Consider the following 20,136-nt stretch of genomic DNA (forward strand, 5'->3'; position numbering starts at 1 on the left):
ATGTCAAAATATGGACGCTTCTTCTTCCAACACACCAACGTGGTGGTGGCCAAAATGCAAAACTCAAGGCTTCAGAACAGGACTTCATTAATCAGCTGGTGAAGCCGTGATTGATCAGCCACCATCTATCTTCAGTATACAGCTCATGCTCAAATACAAAATAAGTGATAAAACATTCAGACACTAATGCAGTAATCTAGGTCGCACAGTCCTCTAAAAACAAAATTACTTTCAAAGAAATCAAAATCAAAGAAATTCAGTGGGATGGAGTCAATGTTAAATGATGCTACCAGCATCATATACCACCTGCTCACAAGCACACACACCACACTGCAGGCAGCCCTCTGAGCACCACTTGTAAATCTTTCTAATTACCCCCAGCACAGTGAGTTCCATTCTCATCACCTTATGATACAGATGTTCTAGCAGAGACACACAGCTGGTTCTCTTTAATACTGCCACTATGCACCCCCTAAATGCACACGTGCACACACCCCACCTTTACTCCCTCTTTAGTCACAAAGAGAACAGGAGGGCAATTAAAGCTAATAGGCACATGTTACAGTCTCAACTACCTGCCAGTCAAGCAGTGATGTTTGAATTATGCTTCAGCTGGAAATGTACGGCATGACTTCAGAGATAAGCAGAACCCCCTCTTAAACCTGTGCCGTAACCTCCCATCTAACCTGATACACACCTCCCAAGAAATGTAACTACGTGTTCAGTCAACACAGCCACTATGACATCATCAACCTGTTAGTGAGGATCTGTCTTAAAGCCTCAAACTGTTTTCACTCTGGTAATTTGAAACTGAATGTGACAAGCGAGGGGTGGTCAACTAGCAGTCAGCTATGAGGTAAAGCAAACTCTCCTTTATTCTTGTTTTTGACCACAATGTGGACCATGATTTGCAAAATTATCATCATATTTTATTTAAAAAGATTCAAAATGAATGACTGAAAAAGTAGCATGTTTTCTGATGTCATGGATTACAGGAGACAAGGGTCAGTTTCTCGTAGATTTCTACATCACTGTGTTCTGCCTTTTTTCTTGCATCTGAAGATTTATTTATTTATTATTTGGTCCTCTGAGATCCATAAAGACATCCAAGTTACGCGCTCAGACGAAGAAGTTGATGTGCTGCTCACAAAGCGATGTACATAGCTGCTCAATATTTTCTTTTCCTGAGGAAACACCCACTGGACGAGTTTCATTGGATGGAAGGTTGGATCCACAGGGGGCAAATAAATATTTGTCGGCTCATTTTTTTCTTGATATTTTTCTTGTTTTATGTCGAATGCGTTACCAACTCCCTGCAAGTCATCTCTCTAGTGTTTTTGTTTTGCAGATGAACTGAGCAATGAAATTAATAATGCCAGAGAATGCCCATTCCTGAATATAAATCACAATTAGACACAAAGTCTGACATTCATACTTTCCTACATAGTAGTAGGATAATAATCTAATTTACATTGGTAACTGTTTAACAAGAAAAAAGTAAAAAGCCATTTTTGCAGGCCTTTGAAAAGAGAAAGACCTCTTCCTCTTTATCACCTCTGCAAACTCTTTAAACAATCATCAGATTGTCTTGATTACTGCGGGAGCATCGAGCCACACAAGTATGTTTTCACAGTTAGCAAGCTGTTGCTACCTGTTAACCATGTAAAGTCATGTGGAAAGAAGCAGCTTTAGTTACTAGTAGATCCATAATTTCCATGGAAGATATCGACTTCCACCACTCACCAACCTGTCAGGAAATAACACTTTTCTCTGGTGACTGGGTTACTGTTGGTTGCTAGGGGTTCTCTGGGCCTGCTTGAATGGGGCTTTAGTAATGGACATTTCTGTCCATGCTGTAGGTCCTGGGATTTAATAATGTTAAAAGTCTGCCTTTAAACATTTTGTTTTACATTTAAATTCAACATCAGTGGGAGTCTGTGTTTACAATAATTCCTTGTTTACTTTGCTGAGGCATTAATGGAACATAAACTAAAACTTCCTGAGTTGAGTCAATAGAGCGGAGGAGCTCAGTGGCAGACGGGCGTCACGCTGTGTTAAATAATGCTTTTGTACCTCCAATTACTTAACAGATGGGGAGGGAGAGGCTGATGGAGTGCAGAGGTGTGCGCAGGTCTTTGTGTGCACAGTGTCATCTATCCTTGTCTAGATATTTATCATGTTTGATCTAACAGTCTTGTCTGAAGAATTACCCTGCCATCAGTATCTCTTGACTTTTAATAACTATTCCGGTCCACTTTGATTGTATTGTTGTGGTCATGATGATGCTCTAGCACACATGAGAACATTTGTTTTCTTCCTCATTGTTAGATTTAAAGCATCTTCAGAGAACCGTTGTTTCCTTTTATCGCTCGTATTATTTTTCTCCCCGCTATGGTTCTGTTCTCATGGAGCCATGGGTTTTTGGAGCAATGTGTTCTTAACAGTTTGGTAGAATTGTATATGAAGTGGTTAGCTGAGATTGTGACAGGCAGAAAAGTGGCATATTTCCCATATTAGTGTTGGCAGCCCTGGATAAACATGATGACAGCCAGCATATTTTACAGCAACAGTACGAACCACCTTTGTCCCGCTGAAAGGAGGAATTAAAAGTGAAGGCTTTACTGTTAAAATTCACAGATACACTTATGAATAAGACAGTAAAGAACTCAAAACTAACAAAAAAGCACATTTAAAGGAATAACAAAGCAAATAACTCACACACTGTTTAGAAACTGGGGCACAGCATTGTTCCCCTGAGAATAAAAATATGTATTCATGGCAGCAGTTCATGGGATTTCATTGGCTAACTACTAATACCCATTGAAAAATAAAGTAGCTCAGGAAATCACACTCTATTTTACTGTAATGTCCTTTTTGATTATTATTTGAAAAGTTTATTTTTTAAGGAAAAGAAGGATAAAGAAGAACTAGGCAAAACAGAGAATGACAAAGCGATCTCCTTTACGGCGCTGTTTACATATTATATCTGAGGTGTTTGAAAGAGAGGATAAAATTAGATTATAAAAGAGAGAGACAGCAGATAAGCAGACAAAAAAAAAGATGATAGATCAACTCAGACAAGATGCAAAAGTAAATAAATCTCTCCCCCAAACGAGCCCAACACTGGGAATTTTATCTCGTCTTCCGCAGTTGTGAAATCAAAGGCTGATATCTGCTGTAATTGAAAGAGTATATTAAGTTATAATGTCCCATATCATTCGATAAATGCTCTTCCAATTAGCCTTTGTTTCTTTCTTTAATTCTGCCAGCTTTCTTTCCTAATTTCCCTTCATCTCCTGCTCCAACGCCAGCCAAGATTTGGATGAGATGAAGAGTAAAATGAGTAAATTGGTCATTAAAGACTCATCTGGCCGATCACCATTGTGCTTGATTGTACTGAAGGTTTTGGACTTAAAAAAAAAAACAGCCAATTACATTAAGTGAAAATGCAGATGGCGATGCAAATAGACAGTAGTTTGTGAATATGAAGCTATTATACAAGATTATGGCTTCTGGATATGTGAACACAGTCCTTGGCACAAATTGTTATAGTGCCAAGTTAAATTAGATTTTTCACAGGGAGAGGAATCATTAGTAGACGATAACGTGACAGTGTTTAATCTAATTCTGATGGTGTTAAGTGGCACTCAACTGAGAGTCTTCAGATCACATCTTGCTTCTTCATTTAAGTCACCAAACGTAATGAAATGTTTGGCACGTGAGGCCCATTTCACCTCCCGGGAATTTCAGAGTTGAGTATGTTAATGACAATGACTTGAGAAAGGTTTCAGATCTCTTTCAGTGTTTCAGGCTCCTCTGAAAATGGATTCAGCTCATTTTTTCTCCTCATCAGTCAACACAAAATGCTCCATGATGACAAATAAACTTTTTTGTAATCTTTAAAATCAACCTTTTATTAGATGAGATGCCAAAGTTCTAAGAACAAACACCAAGGAGACCAATGAGGACTAATCAGAGGAGTGGAAACACCTGGGAAACAAGGAACAGCCAAAACTAATCAAGGACAATGAGAGAAAGGAAGCAGTCTCTTGTGTCTAAAACACATCACAGACAAATGACAGTCAACATAAAACTGAAAGTTACTAAAATAGAAACACCCAAATGAGAGATGACAATTAATATATGTATGTATGTATGTAAATATATATATATATATATATATATATATATATATATATATATATATCAGTGAAATAAGTAACATAGTAAGGTGTCATTGTTTCTTTAAAGTTCACCTTTTACAGGCACAGATCAATTTACCATTTTCAGGCATATCTGAGATGATATTCAGAGCTACAAAGAGGATAAATCGCAGCAACTGACCTTATGACTTTATCAGAGTAGCTATGCACTATTCAAAATAATCCTTTTCTATCTTATACCAGACCTCAATGCACCCCCTCAGTTCATGCACTGTATACAAAAGAAATTTAAGCTCCCTATTAACAAACAACAGAAAGTGGAATACTTCTTAAAGTTTGCGAAGCTGTGAGTCACATGTTCCAATAATGGACTCGTAAATGCAGACAGGCTGCGTTGTTCTTTTTGTTTTTTTTATGCCACTGTTTGGTTGAACCTACGCGTCGTTCACCGCACCCCTGCTGGGAAAATCACTTGCTCATTTTCTCACTTTCAAAATGCGACAGAATCGAGCTGCTTCTTGTGTCAGTGTGGAGCTCAGAAGAAAAGAGCAGCTCGGCAGGCGGTCGTGAGTAATTTCAGTTGTTGGTCATGTTTACATGAAGTCATTCAGTAGTTTACAGCACTGTTGTATTATCAGAGCTCAGATGAATCTCGTCTCTCCCATAATGACTGAAATCTTGTTTTTGCCATACTCGTCAGTTAAATTACCTGGTTCAACAGCTTGAGTTCTCTACTGGATTTTATTAAGTTTTATTAAGTTGATTTTATTAAGTTGCTTTTATCAGTCATAAACAAACTGTTATGGCCCAAAAGAACTAATAGATCATTGTTTCCCCAAGTACACTGGCTGCAAAATGCAAGTAAGTTGACAAAATAAGAACCTTACACGGACTCAGCTTATTGTGGCACAGTTGGAAATCACTGTGTATCCTTAAATGAAAACCAGTGGAGGATTTAGATGTCTCTGTGGACAAAGTGACCAAATAAGGGCTGCCTATAATGTGCAAGCTAAAGGAACAGTCCTCTCCAGTGTTTGTTGTATATGCCTGCAAAGCTGTGGTAAGAAGAAACACTAAGGCTTTTAATTTGAAAGAGTTACAGGAAGTGTTAAGTTGTGTCCTGAGCCCAAATAAATGGAAGGCCGATGGAAAATCTGTGTAAAGTTTGGCAGAGGGGGTTTATGGTCTGGGCTTGTTTTTCAGGAGTTTTGCTCTGCCCTTTAGTTCCAGTTAAAGGAACTGTTAATACTTCAGCTACCAAGAAACTTTGTACAACTTCATGCTCGCAACTTTGTGCAGCTCAGGTGGTAGAGCAGGTCACCTACTAACTGGAAGGTTGGTGGTTCAATCCCAGTCTGCATGCCAAATATCCTTAGGCAAGATACTAACCCCAGGTTGCTCTCCGATGCAGCCATCGGAGTGTATTTAGTATTTATTTAGTATTTATTTATTTATTGTCATTGTCAAGAACAATGAAATTGCGTTTGGGGCTTCCATACAACCCAAAAATGTGTGTGTGAATGTGTATGTATGAATGGTAGTTAGATAGCACTTAGAAAAGTGAATGGGTGTGGTGAATGAACAAGTTGTATAAAGCGCTTTGAGTACTCAGAGTAGAAAAGTGCTATATAAGAACCAGTTCATTTACCATTTACTATCAATCAGATCAGAGAATGCAAACCAGGCCATCTCAGTGAACATCAGCATCTGATCTCATAAATGCACTTCTAAAAGACTGGTCATCTTAAACTCTTCTCCAACTCTTCCCAGAAGAGTTGGAGCTGTCATAGCTGCAAATGGTTGGCCGACATTAAGAATGGGATTTTAGTCAAGTTCATATGTGTGGGAAAGCTGAGCGAATACTTTTGGCACTGGTGTGCTGCTTGTTGTTCAAAGAATTTAGCAATCTAACATTTATTTCTGATCTATTTTAAGAGGGGTCACAGCTTAATACTGCCTTAACAGTATCATGCAGTGACTTTACCTGAGGAAACAAGTAAATTTACTTAAAGAGGACCTAATATGCTCCTTTCCACCTCTGTTTTTTTTCCTGAACTCTGCGAAAGTGGCTTTGTGCGATTCCCACTTCAAAATAACCCCTATTAATCTTATAGTGCTGCAACCTTTCGATTAATCCACTGTCTGAAATAAACAGCTTCTCTCCCTTTAAGCCAACTTTTGTCTGCAAACAGAAGGTTTGAACAGTTTGTGAGAAATACCAAACCTGCCTCTAATACAAGATGCTGCAAGTCTTCTGTTTTTGAGATAAATAGTCTCTGTTGCTTTTTGAGAAAATACAGTAAATACAACAGACTTATGTCAAAACATATGTTCAGTTTTTGATAAAAGCTGTAATTCGGCTCTGTGAGCTTCTTAAGGATGTGAAATTATGGACACATTGAAAAGGGTTTTGACAATTGAATCAAGACACATAAGCCAGATTATTTAAAGTCCTGCATAAATTTAGGACTTAAGATAAAATGCTGTTCACTATATTCGTTAAGAGGCTTTGTTGCTATCTGCGTTGTGTTCACTGATGGATGATTGCTTCATCGTGGTAAAGCCATTTTTGTTCATTCAGCTGTGTTCAGCATTCACCTATTCATCTGAAAAGTTTCACCCTAATGGTGGATTTAAAAAATATTCTCAAGGTGTTAAACATGTTCGAAATAACCAACTTTAAAAAATTCTAAAGTGTAGTTTCCAAAATATTCTACCATATAGATAAGCTTTAAAATCAACATTACAAGCCTTATAGCTAAACCTTTACATCCTTCATCTCTTCAGAGCTGATTTTTATTGTTTCTCTTTTCACAGGAACGCGAGCTGTTGGGCCGGATCTCCGAGTTGCAGGAGGAGGTGACGAGGAGGAAGAACCACATCGCTCAGCTGGACCACCAAATCCACACGCTCAACGAGAACATCAGCACCCTGACTAAAGAGCTGGAGCTGAAGGGCAAGGAGGTGCTCAAGATCCGCAGTGAAGCCAATCAGCAGATCCGGTATGACTCAGTGTTCATTGTGTAGCACTGAAGTGAAAACCTGCGGTCAAACTTTACTTCACAGGGAGGAAAAACGCGTTTTCTCAACACGTTCACAGCAAATTGGTTTCGTCTACCGCTCCAGAGTCTAACTAAACATTGTTTTCTTTTTGTCAACATTAAGTTACTGTTTGCTGCATTTACATTAGACTGCTTAATCCTCTACCTTTGTGACTGATCTCCTCTGAATATGCCTCTTTTTTTCTTTTGTATCATGTTTCTGTGTGGCCGAAAAATGAATCGTTAAACTTGCACTTTGAACAGTTCTCACACACATGCACGTCCAAATATCTCAAAAACACAGAAAAGAAAAAAACAAAACTGCATCTTCACAGTGAAGCTTATCCTTTACTGTAACCTAGCAACCAAACTGCTGAATATTTTAGAGCGATGGTTGTTTGAGTGCCTTATTTTTCTTTCTTTTTGTGTCTGTTTTTGGCAGTAAGCAGTTACAGTGCACGGTTCAGATTCCATTTAGAATCTTCTGTTGAATCAATTTTGAGTTTGACTTTTAAAAATGAGGAATTTAGGTTTTGGTTGAAGCACAATCTGCAGAGCTGAGCGTGAAAGCAAAGCTGGCATGTGTTCACAATATTCATAATCAGTCTTAGAAGCTTGACATTTATGTTATGTGGGTTGGCATTTATTCATATTGTGGTTTTCTAGTCTTTCTTAGTACTCAAACCACTTCAGGCACATTCATTAATACACCCACATATAACATACCTCGGACGCACAGACCTAGAGACCAGTCGAGTGTTTGCTGGATGTTGTAATATGAAATCAATCACAAAGTTGATTTGGTCATTAGCTGTCTGCTGTGGTTACTGGTGGTTAGCATGGATGCCAACTACTAGCAGAAAGTTAGGTTTACCTTCGAAGAAAAAGTTAGATCTTACCACCGCAACTGACATGTGACAGTTGCCATTAAACCCCGAAGAAGAAGAAGCAGTGTCCGGTATCGCAGCTGTGTTCAAATTCTGGAAGCGCATCCTCCTGTGCCTGCATTTGTAGGCCGATTATGTTACAGCGACACGACGAAGACTGTCCAAATTCTAAGACTCCGACAAATGCGGCCAACAAATGTGCCCTTCCCCATATTTGAAGGATTGGTTGCTTCGGGGCCCAACCTATCCCAGAATTCATAGCACGGCCCTGCTCAGTTTCCAACAGTGGCGGCAAACGTTTATTTTCTGGGTCACAAAATAAACGTTTAACATATTTTCGGGCGAGAATGTAGCTGTGTAAACTTGAAATATCTGCTCAGTTTATCAAGAAACCGCATATTTTCAAAAGCGCTCCGACGTTTTCGGAGACGTCTGTTACCCACCAGCTTGATAGCGAGCCGGGGTTCAAGGCTTACTAGAGCCGGCGAGAACACCGGACTCCCGGCAAATCGTTTTCAAACTCACCGTCGTCTTTTGCTACTCAGGTTAAACATATATAAGTCACTTAGATAACTTAAAAATGTTATTGTTTGGCTTTTTTTAGTATTTTATTTGTTCCTGAGTAAATCGGTTTGGCTGAGATTAAAGTTATAGTTTTTACACAGCTGAATAAACGTCAAGCAGACAGCTGATTATCAGAAGTGTGAGATGCTCGAGAATTTACTCCGGTGTCCCGTTATATTTTAGATAGCAAGGAGCAGACGGCTGAGTTTATTAAATTCCACGGAAACAATCTGCAAATTTCATTTACATTTAATAAACTATCATCTTGTCTTCATTTTTAGTTAGCACATACCTTAAACACTTAAAGCTGTAAGCTAATGATAGTTATATAAGAGCAGTTGCATGCTGGTGCAATAAGCTGTACGTTTTACGTCCAATGGATGCATGATCTGATTAGTCGACTAATTGCAAAAATAATCGGTGACTAGTCGACTATCAAAATAATCGTTTGTGGCAGCCCTAGTCTCTAGGCATGTGTGGCTGGATCCTGACCTAACATGTTTGGTTTTGCTCTATGACAGAAAGTTAGAGCACACAGGAAACCCTGCAAGTACAGGGAGAACATGCTGGACAGGGAAATGTCCAGGGTAGACCTGAACCGCCATCCTGCCTATTAATGTTTTCTGTTATGATGTGTTTGCACATTCTGCACATTTCGTAATGATTACATCTTTTGGTTAAATCTGCTTTATTTGAGGGCAATACCCGTTTTTGAAGTTTGGGGAAAGCCAAGCTAGATGTTGCTTTCTTCATGCTAATCTGAACTAACTGCAATTTTCAACTTCATAAGTAAGCAATAGAATGTCCTAATATACATATTAAAGAAGTAAATAAGCATATTTCCTAAAATGCTGATCTAGACTTTTAGCTCAGAGCAGTAAACAGCAACATTAAACAGTTTGTTTCTTGGGGAAAAAACTACAAACGTCACATCTTATTTCTTTAATCCATGCAAAAAAAACCATCTGAGATGATGCTGAATGTGGCATTTAAAGCAAAAAAAAAAAAAGAAGAAAAGCTGCCTTCCTGAAAATGTCACACTATTCCTTTAAAAACATTAGCACCACACTGTCAGTGACATTTCAGGATAGCTTTGGCGTGTACACGCTGTCGCCTAGAACACACAAAAACGCCCGCAGTGGGCCTGTCATCGGCACATGTGTCTGAATTTGAATTCTCTTATTATATTTGGATGACGATAGTTTCTGCAATCCCTCTCTGTCCGAGCCTGAGTGATGAAAATACACCAAAAGATAAAAGGGAGGAAAGAAAAGCCCGAAAGAAGCAAATCCGTCTCTTTAGTCTGCCTCTGTCTCTCGACCAGTGTCAGGAGCCCATTGATTAGAAGACATGTAGATTATTTTGGGTAATGCAAAATGTGGGCTATAATCGTGTTGTCCCTGCGGCATGGCATGAATTTTTAAAGTGCTATATGAGTAATGTGGTCCGGCTACTCATTAGCATCCATCACACTGTATTTTTAAATGCGCCCGTGGTGCATTATTATTATCTGTTAATTTGTGTGCCGCTTGCCTTTATATATGCACGTCATCGCTCTCTGCGCAGCACATTTCTTCTCCTGTTACGTAACGCCCCGTCTGAATCCTGGTCACGGGGATAAAAATAGACTGATAAATAAATAAAGAGGAAGCAGAGAGCGGGAGATGAGACGTGCGCCCCTCGGGGAGAGTTGGCCCAGTCAGAATGAGAGGCAGACGAGCATCCATGTTTCTCCCTCCATCGTCCTCCTCGCTTTCATCAACTCGTTTTGTTTTGTTTTTTTATTCCCCTCATTTCATTATCCTCTTTTATCATCCTGCCCCTTGTCCAGGTCTTCAAATATTGCTGTGCACATGTTTTGCAGTATTTTTTTTATTAAATATTCATACATGTCAGTTTCATTATGATTTTAAATTAATTATGTGTTTGTCATGAAATTATGTTCTAGGAATTCATTCCGTGCATCCGTCTCTGGATTTTCTTATCTCACTAACATTTCCCTGGAGCAATCCATTATGTTTTGCCCGTCCTGGGAGAAAAATACAAAGCGAGAGAGAGAGTCTGCAGGACCTGATTAAGTCTTAAAGTGCAACCTCACATATTAAAGAGTAAAAATAAATCTATTACCTCTGAGTTACAGCAAACAGCACTTTATCCCAGAGCTTAAATTGTGATCAAGCAAAGTGAAACATGATGTGATGTGAAACATGGGATATACTTAATATTTTTGTTAATTAAAAGTGAACAGTGCGATATAATGCAATTATAATTAATTGTTTTTTCGGTCATTATCATGATTCTTTTAATTGGCAACAGCTCTGAGGTGCTGTAGGGGCGCACCGATCTGATATTTGGGTTGGGTTTGAGTCAAAAAGCGGAATCACGTTAGACGGAGCTAAAATATTGCAAGTAATTCTGTGTTTTTCATCACCGTTGGTGAGACTAAGCATCTATAATACCATTTAAAAAGTATCTGCGCTCTACCCTTCTTGGCACGTTTTCATGCTTCAGATCATCAAAGAAAATGTCTGTTTGTTCGGGTTATCTTTGTCTAATATTAAGACTTGTTTGATGATCTGAGACATGTAAGTGTTGACAAATATGCCAAAAAAACCTACAAAAACAGGAAGAGACAGTTACTTCCTCAGTGTGCTGTATCCCTGTAGACCAGAAACCAGAACTGTGTATGAGTTTAACACCTGCCACCCAGTCAGCATTGGCAGAATCCTCCTATTCCTCCTATTTAGGTCATGGTTATTTGATGTTTATGGTGATGGTGGGCCAGTGGTTAGCACTCTCGAGCCACAGTATCTCTGGCACATCCCACCCGGACACTAAACATAGCCAGTGCAAACCCAAGTTATCAATACTGAGAGACAAGAAAACCACAAGTGCACTTATCTACATCCTATGTCTGCCAGCAAACAGCTAAACTTGTCTTGAACCTCTGCTGTGGCCACAGGATGTTGGCTCTTATGATTCAAAGGTCAACTGTTGATTCACTGTTTGCTGTTTCTACTACTGGCAAGTTTTCATACACCAGAAAATACTCTCTATTAAAATCGAATCCATGGAACACAACTGATAGTGGGAATTAAGTTGCCAGAAAGTCCTGCAAAGCTGAAGCGGCTCCAGCTGCTCCTTAATGGCATCAGCAAGATTGTCCTTCATTTCTGATTGTCTGTAGCTTCAGGAGAATCCCGGCTGATGGGTTTTATATTTTAAATAGTACAAATGCAGATTTGGCTCCGTTCACATCGCCCGGTGCAAATTTGTGTCAGTTTGTCTCATTGCATAGACTCTGTGTGTACGAAGGCAGTGTGAAAACTTCATCTCACATTTGGTGTGATGGCAGTATTTTAGTGAGTTGGACACTGCATGCAAAAAAATCTTAAATGCTATTTCAAATTGTCGGCTGACTCTTCTTCTCGTTCCTCAGGGCTCATGAGCAGGAGCTGACAAAGAGACACGAGCGGGAGCTAGCCGAGCTGAGCGCCGTCCACAGCAGGGAGACGCAGAACATGCTGTCAGATTTCAACAAAGCCCAGGAACTGCTCAAAGACAAGATCTCCGCCCTTCAGATACTGTATGTACACATTTTAAAAACTATATGCCTTTAAACAGCTGTACAGCTGCAGACGAGTAACACTTAACAGATTCTGAGTGCAGGTCAGCCTATTCATCGTAGATGATGTCATTCTGCGTTGCCAGGGTCAAGTGCGAGCATTAAAGTATATCCCACTATATCCTAATAAACAGACTGGGTGTCTCTGGGGAAAATAACAGTAGAGGCAACAGTCAGATCTCTTCTACAGATTTAACTTTGTTTTTTAGACAAATGCTCTTTTTCACATTTGGGGAGTCTTTAAAAAAAAATGTGGGTTTCCTGTTTGTTCATGCAGTGCAGTCACTACTTCATAATGAGACACTTAAAGCATAGACTTCCTTTATTCCTTTTTGGCCAGGTGGAATGGAGTATAAAGTGCAACGAGTTTTTTTCTTCCCAGCCAATCACATTGTGCGTGTCATAAATTTTTAATCACTGCGCTGAGCACAACAGTGCGTAACGAAACTGCCTAACCGTAAGCGGCGGCACCATGAGAGATTTACTGCAAGCTTCAAGCAATGAGTGCACCTGCAATATTTACCTGTGCTGCAGTCATCTGGAAATAATGTATTCAGTCTCCAAAACACAAACAGATCACAAAAAGAAATGATAATCCATGAATCAAAGGCTGGCAAAATAGAAACACAAACGCCAGCACAATATAGCGCTCCGGATTACACGTGTAGAAGCTGTAATGTGCCTTTATCCACACTCTCACACTCTCACATCTGTATATGGAATCAATTTAATTAAGGAGCAACGCCCAGACCTGTCTTGGAAGTATGAGACAGCTGATTCTAAATTAATGAAACTGTCATATAACAATGGATCTGTGCTGCCTGCACCATCAGCACGTCTTCTTCACACAGACAGTAAATGTAAAGTCTGCTCTCTTCATCTAAACATCACTGTACATGAGCTGTTCAGTCCAAAAATAGAAACCTTCTATATATCTCCAGTGTCACCAGTATCCTACCTGGAGTTTAAGGCTGAAGTCCAACTACACAAACAAACTTTTTTTTTTTTTTTTACACAAAAAAATCATGACATGTCAACGCCATCAAATGTACTATTTCAAACATCCAAAAAAAACACTTCCAAACTGTAAATCCCAAATATATTGAATCCTTTACGTATACTCAGCATGGTCTGTGTGTTGCTAGTGCCCCTGATATTAAATTATATTAAATTCCATCAATTTAGTAGGCATGAAAGATTTTTGTACAAAAAAGAAGATGTTTCCTACTATATTTTATGAACATAAAGAGTACATCATCTGGGTCTTGACGTGCCACCCATGTGGACCTACATATGCACTTAGCCAGTCCAATCAATGTGAAATCTATTCATGAAAAGCTCCAGGCCGTGTCTCAGATCCTGGTCTTCCATGCTAACATTGGCTGTTTTAATTCACCAGCTGAACTTTGCCACGATATCATCCACAGCAAATCAGATCTAGACCTGTTCACCTTGACTCAATCAAGTGGTGTTTTGACTCTCCTTTTTCAGTGGTTTTGGAGTCGTGACCATATTTGCACCTTTAAATGTTAAAGAGACTGGTACATATTTAGGTATTCTGCTTAAATTGAGCATTCAAAACACAGCTACTTAGTGCTAAGTAAGAGACAAGCTAAGTAGACCATATTATTTCTCAGACACTATTAATTGTATGAAAAATGTTCCAAAAGGCTCCAACACCACAAACAGTCAAAAGGTTAAGATCAGTGAGCTTAATAAGTACCCCCCACCCCCCACCCCCATGGGACTTTTAACACACGAGTCTATGGGAATTAACTCCACTGGAGGAAGTCCTTTAAACCTGACATGAGCAAATTAACCCAAAAGCAATTTTAGTCCTACAGTGAATCATTCCTGTAATAAAATACAACTTGTAATCATTTCTAATCTATAAATTATATTGTATGGTGAGTGTCAAGGGTTAACATCACACTGCTGCAGCTTTTCTGTTCTCCAATGTGAAACTGAAGAACTTCAGAGGGTGATTCACCACCAGATTCAACCCTGAAAAACTGCAACTTCATCCAATTGAAGTCTCATAACATGAGGCATTCAGCTAAACTCTTTATACACTGAATAAAGTTGAGAATTCAAGCATGGTGATAAAACAAAAAGAAATGTAAATTATTGCCTCCTTTAAAGCATAAGTCCTCTGAGTCCTTAAGTATGCTGTAAATTAGAAGTTACTCAGTCGAAGAACTCTGAGCACAGATCAGAGTTGATGTATAGATGTGGATCAAAGACATTTAGACCGCCAAGAATTGATGAAAGGGGTTAAAGGACCTCATTAGTGGTAGGAAATGTATGCGTGTGGGGTTTTTTTTATTACTGCAGATGAAGAGGGAGAGTTGTATTACTGATGACATGCAGTGAAGATACTGTAGGCAAGAGAGGTCAAGTGAGATGTTGGGTGAATTGTAAGTGATGAATGTATGTATAGGAGGAAAATAAAAAAGGAGGCTGAGGGGATGTGAGGAAGATAGATAACAGAGACTGAGATGTGGTATAAAAGCTGAAAGAGAAAACTGGAGAAGATGTTTAGAAGAGTGGGTGTAAAAATAAGGTGAATTTTAAGGTAATCTTCCTGTTGGTGGGCGATCTGTGATGTCAAAGCATGAAGGAAAGAGATGAAACCGAATCTGTGAAGAGAAAGCAACACTGATAAAAAACAGGGAGATGAAAAATGAAAATTCATACGGAGACATGCTGTGTGTGTGTGTGTGTGTGTGTGTGTGTGTGTGTGTGTGTGTGTGTGTGTGTGTGTGTGTGTGTGTGTGTGTGTGTGTGTGTGTGTGTGTGTCCAGAGACCATCAGGAAACATGTAGCGAGCTAGCTCTACCCTTTAGAGTTGACCTCCTTTTACTCAGATTCTGCTGAGAGCACAGCGCCACCTGCTGGGTCACAGATGAACAGTGTGAATTCACCCGAATCACCCTGAATGGGCAGTTCTTGCATCCACCCTTCAACATTATCTTGCATAACACACTGCACCCTTTTCCTGTAATCCAACAGTATCTGAACGCATGTGAAGCGTTACAGCAGCTGTCTGACATTTATCTCTTTTGTTACAGCGCAAGTCTGAATGCATGATGTCACATTGACAGATAGGCACATATAAGATAGTAAAAGAAATGATTGCTTTGACCTGCACAGCAACAACATGAGGGAAAAAAATAAGGTTGGCATTTCAGGCTCTTTCACAGACCCCCTTTGTGCCTTCAGAATTGCCTCAGTGCTTCATGGCATAGATCCAGCAGGATGCTGAAAACAGTCCTGAGAGATCTGAGTCCATATTGACATGATGGGATTGTACAGTTGCTGCTGGTTTGTCTGCTGAAGAAATCAGGGGAAAAAAACAGTTTGAGATGATTTGTGACATGGTGTGTTATCCTGTTGGAAGCAGCCATCAGAAGATGGGTACACTATGGTTATAGTGGGATGACCAAATATTCCCGTTAAGCTGTGAAATTTAAACAATGTTCACTTGGTATTCATTGATACAAGGCAGGCAGGATCCATGCTTTCATATTGTTTATGCCATCCAAATGTTGTAGCAGAAATCGAGACTCAACAGACCAGGCAAGTTTTCTGTTCTTAGCTGACAGGAGTGCCACCCAGTCTGGGTGTAACGAGTGGTTGTTTGAGTTACTTTTACCTTCCTATCAAGCTAGAAGCATTCTGCTCATTGTCTTCTGACCTCTGACACCAACAAAGCATCTTCATCCAAAGAACTGCCGCTCACTGGATATTTTGTCTTTTTCAGACCATTCACTGCAAACCCTAGAGATGGTTGTATGGGAAAATCCCAGCAGATCAGCGCTTTCTGAAATACCAACAACCATGCCACAAACTCAAATCACCTTTCTTCCTCATTATGATGCTCAGTTTGAACTTTAGGTTGAACTGAAAATGTGTACATGTCTAAATGCATTGAGTTGCTGCCATGTGATTGGCTGATTTGACGTTTTTGTTAACAAGCAATTGAACAGGTGTGCAGGTGTAACAAAGTGGCCAGCGAGTGTACAACAATTCTGAAAATCAAGCTTTTCCCACATTTTTTTGGTCAGTATTGAGATCACAATTATTTAACTTTGGGGGGAAAAGTGCATTCATTCGAGAAAAAAAACATGTCTTACGAATTAAGTGTTTCCATGAACTAAACCTGCCACAGTCTCATGTGGCAAAAATTAAAGCAAGAAGTTAAGATCTTCTTAGTTTCTCTTTTATTTAAGATTAAATAATAGTTAATCAAAAACTTAAAAATGATGCCACAAAAGTGTTTTAGAAAATAATCCCATCTCAAGGCTTGACTTTAGTTGCATCACATTTCAGTGTCAGTTTTTTTGTGGTTTCTGCCTGTTGTTTTTTCTGATCCTAGAGATTAATGTATTGAAATTTGTGATCAGTGGTTGTGTGTTGAGTTCAAATAAACTTTTTAGATTTTTTTTTTCTTTCTGAATTACACTCATTTTAGTCCATTTAAATCTATCTGAAATCAGACCCAGCCTTGCTTCTTAATGAACCCTTACCAAAGAGAAAAAACATGAAACCATCTACATCATTATCAGGGCACAAGGTTTGTAGTCCATGCAGGAAATTTAGGTTACAGATGTATTCTAGGCTGTTTTTTGTTTTTTGTTATTATGGTAAGAATTTTACTTTAATAAAGTCAGGAAAACTTCCTGATTTGCTGTCTTCACTCAAGTCCCTAAAGATGCATTTCTAGGGCTTTCCTCTTAGATAATCCACTTTCTGTCATCTAATTAAGTACAGCATAGATTTATCTTAACAAGCTGTGTCCCTTCCTAATTAATCACTGTGATGACGCGACAGCTTTACCCTCCCTCTAAATATCCCCTGAAATTGCTGCACTGTTTAGTTTTCATGAATATTTCAGTGTTTTGCTCTCTGCCTGTGCACCTTGTTGCTCGGTCCTCTGGGAGTTTAAAAGCTCGCCTGCGGGGTTTTTGTTTTTATGAAGTTAGGATTTTTCAGTTTGTAGTCATGTCTGCAGTCGTATTAGCAGCCTTCCAGCTGAGGTCGTACATCATGACTGGAAAAATTCACAAAGGGAGGGGACTCAATTCCAGGACACCAGGAAGAAGAGTACAATCTAGATCTTTAGTCCAAAACTTAGGTCCAAAGTAGTAGTATTGCAAAGACTATGTAAAGTTACAGAGTGTTATCTGCTGAGATGCATAATGTGTAAAAGTTGCCAACACTCTGCTGACTCAAACACTGCAGCGCTCCAAATCTTCTCTGGGATTAACATCAGCATAAAAACTGTATGCCAGGAGCTTCATGGCATGGTTTCCATGGATGAGCAGATCCTGTAGATGTAATATGTAAGTGGCCCTGCACTTTTGTCCACATACTGTATATACTGGGGACTGACTTGTTAAATAAACGCAGGTAGTGTATTTAAAAAAAAAAGAAAGAAAGAAAAGATTACTAAATAAAAATGAGACCAAAAGAATCCAGAACCATGATAGCGGCACCATAAGCATAATTACTGTCTAACACTTCAACACCAGTTCTCAAATTAACACATATTAAACTGTATGTAAATATCGCAGAGGTTTTGCTTTCTGCAACATTAGCAATGCAATATTGAAAAAGACTCCAAGGATCCTGCAGAAAACCCCCTGCAAGTCTCAAAACACCAATTTCTTCTCAAAGAGAAAACAAATTTTGTTGCTGCACGACCAAACAAATCAAACTGCTCCTTTAAAGATCAAGCTGTCTCTGGCTGCCGTAGATAAAACTCTGCCTCCTATAAAGTCTTTATAGAGAAAATATCAAGCATACAGTATGAAAGCTGCTTAATGTGACCTTTTGGATCTTTCCTTCATTTCTCTTTTAGCCTTCTTTTCTATTTTTAACGTTTTCTTTGATGAGTGCTTCTTTATATCTCCATATTCTATCATAAATGCACAGTGAGTTTTCGAAATGACTCTTCAGTTTCTCATTCATTTTTCTCACGACATTTTTGTATTTGTATGTCTTGGTGTATATTATTGTACTTACAAAGTTTAAACCAACTAGGGAAAAATGTTCACTTAATGAGTAGTTTGTGTCTGCAACCACACAGCTGAAACTATTCAGAGTTAACACTGTGCACATGGACCAGTGCAACAACATGAGTGGGTCATGCATTTGTTCGTTCAGCTGCTGATGTGGTGTGAGTAGCATGAATGTGGTGTGTCAACAGCGGCTATGAGAGAAAAGGTCAAGACATGATAAGAAGGTGGCAAAGATAACAGAAACCCTCCTGACCATTTCTCATTTCTGTTTTTGGGACATTTGAAATCCTGAAACCTCAGACTCTTGCTGAGAGATTCTAAGTCATCATCTTATCACAGACTTCACCTTCACCAAGAAGATGAAGCACCTCCAGAAAATCCACATGAACACAGTGTTGCAGGTTTGCTGGTGACATATTGGAGCAGTCGTGGCTGTCCAGCGTCTCTTATCAGCTTAACCATGCAGCGGATTTTCTCCCTGCAGGTTGTCATGATGTTTTGTGTGTGTGTGTTTGTCCGTAAGCTGGAAACCGTCTGTCCGTGTGATCTGAAACAAATCTGAAAATGAGATAAATGCCACTGGTGGCACAGCGCTCCCTTGCTTTTCCTGTGGGTGTGACTGAGGGTCCTTCTGCTCAGCGAAGGGTTGCTGATGCTGTGGTACTCAGGCACAAAATAGCTGGTCACTAAACACTTGGCCTCAGTGTGCTCCTGCTCAGAGGAAGAGCTGTTTTAGCACCAACTCAGTCTGCTTGAACACAGATATAGATAGATAGATAGATAGATAGATAGATAGATAGATAGATAGATAGATAGATAGATAATCAGTTATTAACAGTAAAAAAGGATCCAACTTGAATTTTTCTTAAATAAAGATTAGCACAATAACATCAGCTATATTTTGCCTAACAAAAAAGAAAAAGGCGAGCATAGACGTGACCCTATGAGGCCCACATATCTCTAAAGACGTTGTTAATTAGCTAAGACAAAGCAAAGCAAAGCAAGTTTCATATCTCATTGAATACAACTTGACTTTAATTTTTTAAATGATAATTACTATTAAAGCCAAAAAAAGAAGATAATGGGTGTGCTGTAGGGTGAGGTTATGTCCTTTCTCTGCCCCTTGCTCGTAGCATCCAGTTTCAAAACACAAAGACTGCAACAGCCTCAAGCTCCTTTCCTTCATATTTTTACTTTCGTGTTCAGAATTTACTCTAGATCCCTAAAGTGATTATTGCACTTGAACAATACAAAGCAGCAACCAGAATTTAGTTTGGTTCATACTGTAGATATTCTCCTACTTGAGCAGCAGAAAATGTTTGGCAAACAGGAAAAAAAATGATGAATCGCCTGTCTGATAAACTCAAAAGTACCAGCACAACAGCAGAGCTAATATCTGACGAAAGTGCAGATCAGCTTTTATCAGCATCACTTGGATGAGCTCCACTGGCTGTTCCACTCCAATGCCAGATTTTCTTTGGAGTGACTGCAATTTATCTAGAAGAGAAGCTGGCCTAAAGAAAGCAATCACTACTGCCATTTTATTTTTTTATTTTTTTGTTATGTTAAATACTTAAAAGCTCAAATTTAGCTGTTAAAAGATGGGTGCTTGATTTATTTTCCTCCAACCCATCAATATATAAAATGTGAAGCTTACTAAAATGAAAAAAATCATGTTATGAAAAATGGACTGAAGAGACTCATAACCTGAGTTAACTCAGAAGACACCTCATGAGGTTCTTGAAACAGTCCAAAATGCAAAAGCCACAACACAACAGACCTGAGTCTGAATATATGAGGGTATAAGACAGACGCTGGGACAAAGACTAATTT

At 39.1% G+C, this 20,136-nt stretch overlaps 1 protein-coding gene across 6 annotated transcripts in view; it reads left to right on the forward strand.

Annotated features, from left to right (window-relative positions):
• The window catches only part of fam184ab (family with sequence similarity 184 member Ab), a 216,016-nt gene that overhangs the window by 178,415 nt on the left and 17,465 nt on the right, over positions 1–20,136 (forward strand). For all 6 annotated transcript variants that reach the window (XM_082504918.1, XM_082504923.1, XM_082504919.1 and 3 more), the window contains exons 17-18: positions 6,981–7,165; positions 12,095–12,241. In XM_082504918.1, coding sequence (XP_082361044.1) covers positions 6,981–7,165; positions 12,095–12,241 — 332 coding nt within the window. The remainder of the gene's footprint in view (positions 1–6,980; positions 7,166–12,094; positions 12,242–20,136) is intronic.

Source organism: Aulonocara stuartgranti, assembly GCF_965226115.1.
Source record: "Aulonocara stuartgranti genome assembly, chromosome: 15".
NCBI lineage: Eukaryota > Metazoa > Chordata > Actinopteri > Cichliformes > Cichlidae > Aulonocara > Aulonocara stuartgranti.